This window comes from Lycium ferocissimum, chromosome 4, assembly GCF_029784015.1.
Source record: "Lycium ferocissimum isolate CSIRO_LF1 chromosome 4, AGI_CSIRO_Lferr_CH_V1, whole genome shotgun sequence".
Classification (NCBI taxonomy): domain Eukaryota; kingdom Viridiplantae; phylum Streptophyta; class Magnoliopsida; order Solanales; family Solanaceae; genus Lycium; species Lycium ferocissimum.
The window spans coordinates 43,063,120-43,074,863 of NC_081345.1; the positions used below are offsets into that span (position 1 = coordinate 43,063,120).

The 11,744-nt window shown below is 39.5% G+C and overlaps 1 protein-coding gene and 1 long non-coding RNA gene across 2 annotated transcripts; both read right to left on the bottom strand.

Moving 5' to 3' along the window:
* Positions 1–4: 4 nt before the first annotated feature.
* Positions 5–6,342, bottom strand: LOC132053109 (bifunctional 3-dehydroquinate dehydratase/shikimate dehydrogenase, chloroplastic-like). The gene is made up of 10 exons (XM_059444954.1): positions 5,963–6,342; positions 4,293–4,401; positions 3,973–4,191; positions 3,375–3,715; positions 2,862–2,925; positions 1,669–1,777; positions 1,038–1,187; positions 790–938; positions 525–687; positions 5–384 (listed from the first exon to the last, which is right to left on the bottom strand). The coding sequence occupies exons 1-10, from the start codon at positions 6,160–6,162 to the stop codon at positions 341–343; spliced, it is 1,548 nt and encodes a 515-aa protein (XP_059300937.1). The 5' UTR covers positions 6,163–6,342; the 3' UTR covers positions 5–340.
* A 2,938-nt stretch (positions 6,343–9,280) lies between these two features.
* Positions 9,281–10,185, bottom strand: LOC132054748 (uncharacterized). Its single transcript, XR_009414359.1, has 3 exons — positions 9,826–10,185; positions 9,571–9,738; positions 9,281–9,484 (listed from the first exon to the last, which is right to left on the bottom strand). It is a non-coding gene; the product is annotated as an uncharacterized LOC132054748 (long non-coding RNA).
* Positions 10,186–11,744: the final 1,559 nt, after the last annotated feature.

Consider the following 11,744-nt stretch of genomic DNA (forward strand, 5'->3'; position numbering starts at 1 on the left):
CATCAGGGTGCACAAAGGGAACTGTATGTATAAACCACCTTTCCAGGATAAACGCAACTTTCCAGACATTAACTTCCTATTATTACAATAAAAAATTATTTACAATATGTAATCGAACATACAATCTGATTTTGAGGAAGAAAAAGAAAACCAATCTCATGGTATTTGATGTATCCTTCTTTCTCATGTTAATCAATTTGCATTTGGAAGCTGAGGGAGCATCCATATGAACAAGAAGAATTTCAGAAACATCTTCTATTGAGCTGGCAAACATGATCCTGGGCCTAGTACTGCCTGATTTCAGGAAAAAAAAAAAAACAGTACCTTTCTTCTAAAAGAATCAAAATTGTTCATATACAATCCTCCGCATAAAGTCTACTGGTGCTGCAAAAACAGAAGTTGAAAGAGTTAACGAATGAAACCTATGCTTCGTAACAGCGTGTTGCTTCAAGACATAGGGGCAAGCAGACCGAAGGTTCTTTGAATATACTGTAAATAAAGTATAGGGAAGAGAGAATAGCTACCTAATCCATTGGTGAACAATTTGAACTGCCCAAGTGCCTGCCTGACAAACATCTCAACCCCACTCACCACTGTAGCTCCAACCTCTGTAGCCTCCTGCAATAACCGTGTATTTCTAGGCGTGTAAACTGCATCGAATACTAGCTCGTATGATCTCAAGGCCTCCTGAAACAACAGCAGAGTTGTGGAAAAGTTCAGAATGTTTGTATTTTCTCATTCAAACAGAGAACATGTTTCTTTTGTTGAAGACTCCGCAAGAAAGACAACCTTGGATATAGGAGTTTGATCAGTCTTTGGCTGCATTCCCACAGCAGAAGCATTTGCAAGAATCATTCCCTTCTCAGGGCAGAAATCGTTTAGACGTTCATATGGCAGGGCTTCACCAGATACTGCTGCAGCCAGCGATTTTGCTCTCTCTTTTGAAAGAAAAAATTGCAATAAGTGAAAGGAGACATAAATGAATAAAGAGCAAAAGATGACATATCCATAATCCATAGGGAGATAGGAGGTATTACCGTATTTGCGGTTGAATATTACAACCCTTGCCCCTCTGCTTTTGGCACCAAAGGCAATAGCTCGCCCTGCACCACCTGCTCCAACTAATACAAACAATTTTCCAGCAATTGGAGAAACATTTGATGCATGGCCATTGGTCTTTTTTCTCTCTGTTTACACACAAAATTTGAAACTCTTTATGTAATTGGATTCAGAAGTGCTTGAAATGGTTTCCCAAGAAGTTTCTACCTTTTCTTACGGGAGGGGTACAGACAGACCAAGGAGGGGGAAAGGACTAAAATATTGAAAACAGTAACTGTAGTATTGTCACTATCAAATATGTAATCCAATTGAAGCCAGTAACTAAGCAAGACTAACTCCACTCTCCACCTTCTCCTGCAGACCACACTAAATTCTGCTTTATCAGGTGGGATAGGAGGATTGAGAGGAGGGACCAGGCCCACCTAACAATCAGCATTGTCTCAAGGAAAAGATAAGAAGATGTGAAGATCATCTGGATTTTGGATTTTTTCGCCTTGAAAAGTGACTACAGAATAGACCACTAAACTATATTGTTAAGGCTTTCACTTGTACCTTTTCTAGTAACAGTATTACAAACCTTTTAACTTCCAAACGAAGAATAATCAGTACCTCTAAGTGCATCTTCAATTGCCGTCACACAAGCCTCGCAATCTGTGTTGTAACCAATGAGCTTGCCGTCAGAAGGTCTCCTTATAATTGTGTTTACAGCTCCTATAGACTGATTTCCGGAGCATGATACAGTTAGAAAGTTTTACTAATAAGACAACAAACACTGTAATATAATTTAGCCACAAAATATTCTGGAATGGCTAAACAAAAAGCTATTGCATAGAAAAACTTTCAAAATACAGAACTAATCTATATGACAAAATGTTCTTCCAAGCAAGGATAATAGCATTCTAGGTCGTGTGAACTGCAATGACATAAGAAAGAATATTCATGTTGAGAATACATGAGAAACCCAATCTTTTTCTTTTTCTGGTGGGTGCTGCTACACATTAATAGCTCTACTTAGGCTTCCTTCAGCATTGAACCGTAGTGGACTATGGCTTAAGTTATTAATGAGCCCACCAACAACAACATACCCCATGAAATCCCACAAAGTGGGGTCTGGGGAGAGTAGAGTGTACACAGACTTACCCCTATCTAGGGAGGTAGAGAGGTTGTTTCCGGTAGACCCTCGGCACAAGGACAAACTATTCAAAACAGTATAAAAAGCCATGGCAAACTACTACAAAAAACATGATAAAGCTGTCCGAGAAAGTTATTCATTAGCCCATTATGGAAAATAAAACAGATAGTATTGTGTGTAATATGATAGGGTGATTCAAGCACATAAAGAAGGTAGGCTTTTGTTTCCTATGAGTATATCATATATGCACGCCTCTATAAACATACATAAACAAAGTTGTGCTTAGAAGTATCCATTATATAATAACTGAAGCTGAGCTAGCTTCAGCAAGGACATTCCAAAAAGATTGTGCATTTTCTGGTTCTTCAACCCCCCAAAATACAAGGCAAGTTACACAACACACTGGAAATCCCAAGATTTACTTGGTTTACCATACCATGTACAGTAGGCTTCTTTATAAACCGTGTTAAGCTGGTTGGTGTTTTTTTTTTTTTTTTTTTTTTTGGGGCGGGGGAATTGAACAGCTTGATATTTTAAAGGAGAAAGCGAAAAGGCAGAATAAGCAAAATATATAAATTATTTTAAAAGAGCATAGATTGACACTTAAGCACTCATTAGAAAGAAGAATTGAAGCAAACATGACATGGTCATTCTTTGAAACTAATCAGACCTTAGCAAGTGGATCAACTTCATCACAGCACCGTACTGCTGCTTCCTTATGTGGGAGACCAACACTACACGTTCCATCAAAAGGAAGAAGACTATACATTAGATACTTTTCTACATTTAGACAATTTTAGAAAAACAAAACTTAGTAGGGTTACTAGGGTACATAACTTCTGGTCCCAAATGTTTTATGCAAGTGAAATTTTCAAATAAGTAAAGATTAATGGCATTTATTAGTTAAACTAGAAGAAACATATGTAACAAATATATTGATACCTAATATTAAGCAGTAAAGTTTGTTAATATTCCTACAGATCTTGTACTAAATAAAGCATAACTTAATCTTCATGCAGAACAACATGCGTTGAAATTATCTGAATGAGGCATATGTTTATTTCTTGATCAGCAGGAATCTTTAGACATGCCTAATAGAATCTGGCACTCATTCATCAGTATGTGGTACAAAAATTAAAGGAACCTTAACCAAACAACTTTTCCTTGTACGGAAGGAGCATACCTGAAACCAGCATAGTCATTGCATGAGAAAACCCGGAAAAACTCCTTGACATTATCAACTAGTAGTGGCACATATATTCCATTGTATCCTGTATGCCTAAAGGCAGGGTTGTGCAGAAGAGGGCCTTTGCTATGGCCAACAGGATTTGATATCACGCCAAAAACTCTAGTTTCTGGATTCACATATTCCAGTTTATAAACCTCTTTAATGCTGGTCAACGGTGGCAAGCCAGGGGTGGATTTGCCTCCCAAAGATCCACAAACAAAGAAAGCACCATATTTTGGACCCAATAGTTGGCTTATAAGACCTCTATCCCCTGCTGCCCTAGCAATTAGAGGCACCTGCACAGAAACCTTGCAATTAGGCAAATAGCTTAAAAGTGCCCACGTTAGAACTTCAACAAATTGTCACAACTCACAAGGAAGCTAAAATTATAAAAAAGATTTTCTCTGACCCCATAATTGCAAAAGTGCAACGAATTCAGTAGTGCTGATTCCATGAAAGTTAAATCATGGATTTATTTCTGCATACCATTGGTGAATAATAGCTACACGGGTGCAAGGAAAAACTAACTGTTTAAGCAAGATAAGAGTTGTACCTGACAATGTGTAAGCATATGGAAAACTGGTGCAACATCTGTAATATAGGCTACATCAATCACAAGTTTGATGATATCTGCCCCTGTAGACTGCAGGTTTATGATCAAATTACAAAGTCTCTCTTTAGTTGGATTTCCACCACTCACTTGACTGGAAGCAATTATCTTGCAATTTGATCTCTTGCTCATCAGTTCAGCCACGACTTCATCGCTGCCAACCTAGAAATTTGCAAACATATATAAAAGAGCAAACTTGTATTATGACAAATTTAGCTTCCACATCAATTACAGAGTATTTTGAGAAAACCAGATGGACTGACCTCGCGATCGACTTCGACAAACTCAACGTCCAATTCAACAGCTAATTTGAGAACTTGCAAACATGTTTTCTTCCAGTTTTCTTTGCAAGAATTTCTCGGCGAATTTGGCCTGAGATAACAAACCCCAAATTCCCAATCAGCAACATTTTTCGCAAAGGTTCAAGCTTTAGGCCATTTGGCTTCACCCTTTTTTTTTGCGCGTTGTTCACTAATTGGTGACAGTTGACATAATTAGACAAAGCTGGCTGCTTTTTTATTTCAAAAAGTAATTTGGTGAATTTTCTAATATTGAGGAAAAGTTGATGACTTTGTCAGTGCAAAAGGATATATTATGACTTCAGTAAAAAAAAAAAAAAAAAAAATTAACTAACCCAAACTGTTACCGACGGAAAGAGTTAAAATGAATAATAATTCCAAAATTCATGAGAATGAATAAACGCGCCAGTCATAGTGGACCCCCTATGGTCACAATCAAAGCTGCAACGTTTTAAATGGTAACTCACTCAGCAGCCGTGGCCTATGCAGGGCTGCGGTAACCATTCAATTATGCAAAGTAAACGGTAGCTGCTCAGAAAACATTTTAATAAAAAAAATATATAACAGGCTCAAAGGTTTTTCCTGCATTACACTTACTACATTTTCCGCTTGAAAAATAATGACATTATTTTCTTATTAGTTTGTCTAATAGAAATGGAATCTTTTTTAATTTTGAAAATAATTAAGTTGAATCTTCTCGTTTTATCTTTAATGATAGTAATATCATATTTAGAATCAAAAATTTAAACTTCGTACAAATTCAAAGTACGCCATATGAATTGAAACGAATGGAGTATCTTGAAACTACTTTCACTTAGGTCATTTAATGTAGCACGTATCTTGAATTGCTTTGCCTTTATTAATTGCAGATATTTTGTATAATAACAAGTCATGCCTTAAAATTCTTATGATGTGAAGTGTGATAGACTCTCTTCTGAGTAAAAGGAGAAAATCAAGTTCTCTAGGCATTAAGACATCAGACAAGAATTACCGTACTGATGGAAACATCCTTAAGTTATCAATTGGTTAAATGGGAGGGAAATCTTGGTTGGTCATCACATATGCTTCACCTACCCACCTCACGCTCCTTTTGCATCTTCACGTGCAGTGTAGAATTAAAAAATACAAACTGATAACACACTATTTTGTAGGGGAGAAAGAAGAAAATCCAGAGAGAAGCAAACAAAAAGAAAGTGTGTTGGAGATTCAACTAACACTCTCCTCCTCACAAAATCACACATATCATGTCCTCTTAGCTAATTGAAAATAGCCAAAACGCACCCCTACCATTTCTGGAACAATCTTGATCACATTCTTTCTTTACACTTATGGCACAACAGAAGGAGTAAAAGTAGAAAATACCCACCATCACAAAGTGAAGTTAAGCTGGAAAAACATGGCCATCATTTGGAAGAAACCAGCTCCATTATTTGGCGGCTTGAGCTATCAAGTAGCTAGTGTTTGAATATTTAAGAAAAGCATAAGAAGAGTTGAAAGCAGAGGTGGATCTACTGTGCAAAACTCGTGGTCGAATTACGCGCACACACATATGCAAACAGTTTGGAACAAATCGCATTTAACCTCAACTTCACTAAATCCTAACTCTACTTGAAAAAAAGAGTAAATCTTAGTACCTGAAAGAAACGATGGAGGGTAAAGTTCTTTGTTTGAGGAGGAGTTCAACTTCAAAAATGTGAGAGAAAGTCAAGGAGTCAATGCAAAGCTCGACGAGATCTGCTCCTTCTTGTTTAGCTTTGTGCATAGAAGCTGCCATTTCCTCAGAGCTTTCACATTCTAATGTTGTGTACACCAACAGGTCGTGCTTGAAACCCATGGCACTGAGCTATGTTTATAGCACTATTAGTTACAATGCTCTGTTTCTAAGTTTTAAGGATCCCTGATTTTTGGTTAATAATTGTGGATGAAAGGAGAGAGGTGTTAAATAAAGGGAAGAGATGTGCGGTCGGTTATCAAATTTTGTAATTTGTGATACTTGGCTGCACAAACTCTGCAAAACGCTCGCTTATATAAATAGAACGGACCTATATAGAGTCATATCAAGTTATTTAAAAAATTTACACTATTGTTCATATAACTTGAGATGGTTACTTGAGATAGTAAGTTCATTTTCTGCCTCTACCATCAGATGCAGCTGTCCACAAATGTCAAGTCACGAGGAGTGAAAAAAGTTAAAAAGGGACGAAATATGCCTAAATTACGTGTTACTTGGAATAATAGGGAAAAAAAACTATATGAAAACTTAATGGTTGCGAATATATTTTACTCCCAAGCACTTAAACATCATATACTTTCTTAAAGATTATTTAGCTTTTCAGAGTAAAATATATTACGGAGTATAATCTTATAATTTTATATAATACGCATTTGAGACTAGTCGTTGTCCTTATTCATGTAACTTACAACCTTTTCCATATAAAGTTGAGTCCGGAACCAAAATGACTCTTAAAAAAACATTTTGAATCAAAATACCCCAACAAAAAAAAAAGATTACAAAAGTATTTTAAATGCAAGAAAAATCTTTAGCTTAAAGCCTTAACCGTAACGGCTCATATGCTTTAGCGTAGTATTTCATCAAGGCTTAAAAGAATTTTTCTCTCACCTATAAAGCAAAGAAAATATTTAGATTATAGGACACCACCATTTTCCAAAATAAAATTTCTTATTATATTTTCACTCCTTTTTACGTAGTTTAGCCTTATATTAATCATGCTTTGAGACTCCAACTTCAATATTTTATATAGAACCCTACTTATATTTGTACAATTAATAAGATAGGTAATACATCAAGAATACGCAAAACTTTGGATTGTCGTTTTAGTGGTTGAAAAGTGTCAAGTCCTTTTTTGTTTGAAGACTTGTAGTCATTGGCCTTACGTTATTTATCTTTTAGGGTTTCGTTTATTTTTAAATTAATGCTTAACTTTATTTCGAATGTGTCACGTTTTTTTATTATCAATTTGGATGACATAAACTATAAACAATAATAAAGACTAAGATAATATTTATAAATATTCAAAAAATATATAATATTTACGATAAACTGTACAACACTAATGTATATACACTATCGAGGATGGGTCCCACATGTAGTATGCCGGAGGGCCGGAGACTATCCCTAGACCTAAGGCTCATACCATCCCCACAGCCCTCGCCGTCGTCTCCATCACCCTTTTTCCTTTTAATAATACGTTTCAAGCTCGCCATCATCTCCTCTTCCCCCCCGCCCGCGTGCCTCGACTTGATACGTGCTTCTTCAGGTCCGATCCGCTAGCACCTGCGAAACCTCATCAACTCGGGTCCGGAAACTCGCATCGTTCCTCGTCGTGAGTCGCCACCGCAGCGCCGGCGATGAACCTCGAAAAGTATATAAATATTAGTACCATTTCTTATTTATATTGAATACATTAACGTTTGTTGAATAATCAAACACGTGTGTCAACGGCGCGCCGAGTAGGCTCCCGAGATGGGTCTCGTAGGCTTCCGAGATGGGTGCCGTGGTGAATATAAGGTAGTCTCCTGGACGAGTGCTGTTCGAAGTCCAAGTAAAGGTTATAAAAATTAAATAAATATTTACGTTATATTGAATAAAATTAATTTTAAGTAAAAATCTTACATGCGCCTCGATAGTCTCATGAGAAGACACCTCTGCCTCGGCAGGCTAATGAGAATGCTCCTGAATGGGTCGCTCTTGTGGACCCACTGGCGCCGAATCCTAAAATATGAAAAAAATGAAATAATAAGTAACATACATATTTAAAATAAGTACTTTAAATAATCAAATATGTATATTAAATATTGACCTTATATTGAATAAAACAAATTTTAATAAAAAGCTTACCTGTGCCTCGACATCCACGGGAAGACACCGCCGGCTCGGCGATCCCGCTGAGAAAACGCATGAGTGGGTGGCTCTGGTGGACCCGCTGGTGCCGAATCCTAAAATATAAAATATTACTAAATAATGAGTAACATATATATTTAAAATAAATAATTTAAATGAACAAATAAGTATTTTAAATACTAACCGGGATCAAAACTCATCGAAGTCAAGAATCCCGGCTCACTCTAAATTCCTCACGGCCGCTCATCGCCTAATGAAGCCGCATAACGCCGCCCAATCAACGTTATCACGCTCCTCCATGTATGCATTCGGCTCTTGTGATGAAGACCCGGTATCTCGGCAAGTAAGAGCGGCCGGCGTAAACGTAGGTAAGTCCCGAGCGAGCCGCCATGGCCGGAACGGCCGCGGATGGACTAGACCGAGAACGCCTTCCGGAATGGGATCGGCCTCGTCCGCCTCATCTACCGGATAGTGTCCTCCACCACCAGGTCCTCTAGCAGCAGCACGGCGTCCTCTACGCGCACGGCGTCCTCCGGCAGCACAGCGTCCTTTGCCAACACGGCCTCCTCCTCTAGGACCACCCGGTCCTCCTCCTGGCGCTACCTGATACTCAGCCTCCGGAACAGGCTCCTCTATGCGCCTAATCTCTCCTACCTGCCGGATACCATCTTCGGATATCCGTACCATCTCCGACGCAAGCCTCGCAGGCCGAGCCGTGTTAAGGCATATGCTTTCTAACCCCAAGATGCATAAACGATGTGACGACCGCCACCAATCGCATTTGTGTTCAACGAAAAAAAAAAAAAAAGTTATTTTTTAAAACGTAACAATTAATGCAATTAAATAAATCTAAATACGATAAACTTGCCAATGCCTCGCCGCCCCCGCGAGTGCCGAGTATCCTACATCCAGGGGGCGCAAGCCGGGTTGCCGATCAACCTGCCGGTGTGTGATCCGACGATACCAGCAGTCGAATCCTCAACGGAGTCAAATGGCGACCACCGCTAAAAGTGCTCAACCCGTTCTCCCGACGGTGGAGCCGGACATCCATGAAAGCGAGGAAAATCATCATCGACGGCGGATCATCGTCCCGCTGGTAGTGTCGGAGCTCATGACGGACGTCAGGGGGTATACTCTGTGTATGCCCAAACTGTCGTAAGACACGCTCGGGCATGTGGTCCTCTACGATGTCCAGGTGTATCAATGGACACCGCGACCTCCAAACCCCCTGACCTGCCCTGCAAAAGGCCGGCAAACCATCTAATATAGCAGCGTACGACGTCCATATAAATAGCTGCATAACATATAAATACAAATCAGTGATCACCAAGTAGAAAAGACGTTTAATTAAATTAATAATGTAAAGTTAAATAGTTTTACCGCATCGTCCGTCATGTGATCAAGCTGGTCCCGGAATGGAAGAATACTGTGGTGCATATCCACATCCCGGTCAAAACCTACTGTCCACCTCCTCGCATAAGGCATGTCAATCTCGAGGTGATGCCTAGGTACGGGCTGAAAAGGCAGCATCCTCTCCCACGCCCATAACTGTAAGCGATATTAGAAAATACGATTTTTAAGTCGTCGTTTCAAGAGGTTTGTCTACATTAAAAGAACGCACACTTAAAATATTACCTGGAGATGAGCAAAAAATCCACACACATCTCTAACAACACCAATGGACGCTCGGCACAGGCATCTGCAAAGATACGCCAAAACAGCACCGCCCCAGCTATAGTCTCCCAAGCGGTCCAGATGCTCCAAGAAAACCAAATAACATAAACTGACAAAGGCACCCGATGAGTTAGGGAACAAAATGCCCCCGAATATAATAAGCAGGTACAACGGGCATGACGATCAACATCGTCCCGCGGGGTGCCGTCCACAACTGGATCCAGACCCTCCAAATAAGTGCAGAGTGCACTAAGCTGAACCTGACTCTGTCCCGATATCTGGGCCGCGGCATCAGGTACGAAGTGGGTGAGCCTAGTCAACTCTGTCGCCCATGTCCGACCAGGAGGAGGCTCGTACCGAGTGTATAATGGCTGTCCATCTACCGGCAATCCAAAGAGGACCTCCACATCCTGAAGTGTAATCTGTTATATCCCGTATTTTGTACATTGGGATATTCCGAGCTAACCGCGATAAGTTAAGGACAAGACTATTTCGGAATACGAGGTAGAGACTTTAACCTCCGATTTTGGTTAATGCACAAGTTGCTTATAATTTTATTGGATGGAAATATTGAGGAAAATTAGGGGCTAAAAGTTGAAAAAAATATTTCATGAAAATGGCCAAGTGGCCGTGTGGTCATGTGGGCACCCACCCATGGCTTGGCAAAATTTGATTGAGCCAAGCCATGAGGGGGGGCATGTGCCCACCTTGTATGGGCTATGTATATATCTATATATTGATAAGTGATGACCAAGCAAGATAGTTATTCATCATTTTCAACTTGAGAACCTTGGAGAAACTTAGAGAGAGTTTCGGCCATGGCTAGCCGAAATTGAGGGTGTGAGAATTGATTAAAAAAAAAAAAATCTTCTAGCTTTTCTACCAATTGGAAGGTCCTCTATAACGTGGAGTGGTTATTGGAGCAAGCAAGCATTCATTTTTGCAATTTACAAACCCTAGCCAAGTTGAGAGGTTAAGTGGAAAAGGTAAGGTTTAATCTCCTCTTTCATGTATTATGGATGGTTGTGCGTGTTGTTGGGTTTAGAAATTGATGAAATTCATGAAATTATGTGTGTTGGTGTTGTAGCCGTGGAGTGGGTCGTTTTGTGTAGAAGGAATGAATTAAATTTACTTAGTATTCTTGGTTGTTGTTGTTGTAGATTCTATGATGAAAATGAAGGTTTGATGGTTCAACTTGAAGTTGTAATCGTTGTGGGCTGTTTTAGAAGCTAATGTGATTTTAATATAGTTTCTTGAATTTATGAGAATGATGTTGTTAACGTGTGGATTATTGGTATAGTTCATGAATTTGGAAGAAAGAAATGTGTTGTTGTTGTTCTTATTGAATTTGGAAGGTTTCTGTCACGACCCAACCCCTTAGGCCGTGACTGGTGCCCTAATTGGGCACCCATACACACCTATCAGACGCTACCTCGAATTATATCAAACGCATCCAAGAATATCACAAAAGCCGACAAGGCGGTGTTTCAAAGTTAGATAATTTCCAGAAAAATTTCGGCAGAGTTTCCTTTGTTTTACTGACTATCCAAAATAACCCTGCGCACAGAAAATACCAACAAGGCCACACCGGGCCACCAACACAACATATATACATATGCGGACCGGCCGCCGCGGCGAATGGGATCGCCCAAACACAACATATCCAAACGCAACCGTACAAAAGTAGGCACAACCCACAACCATGTCCACAGACCTCTAAACAGACAGACAGAATCATATGACGGGACAGGGCCCCGCCGTACCCATGACCAAATATATACAATGCAACAGACGAATATATACCAAAAATATAAGCTCCGGAATGAGAGGAGCACTCCAAATAGCAGAAGAAGGTGTCCTAAATCGGTGGATCACCAAAC

What these genes read in the sequence shown, in the direction of transcription:
- LOC132053109 (XM_059444954.1), bottom strand. Translation starts at nt 6,162, where the DNA reads ATGGGTTTCAAGCACGACCTGTTGGTGTACACAACATTAGAATGTGAA. An exon ending in ATATGCTTACACATTGTCAG is followed by an intron (nt 3,716 to 3,972) that starts GTACAACTCTTA and finishes GTTTCTGTGCAG; the next exon opens with GTGCCTCTAATTGCTAGGGC. An exon ending in AATTGAAGATGCACTTAGAG is followed by an intron (nt 1,188 to 1,668) that starts GTACTGATTATT and finishes GTGTGTAAACAG; the next exon opens with AGAGAAAAAAGACCAATGGC.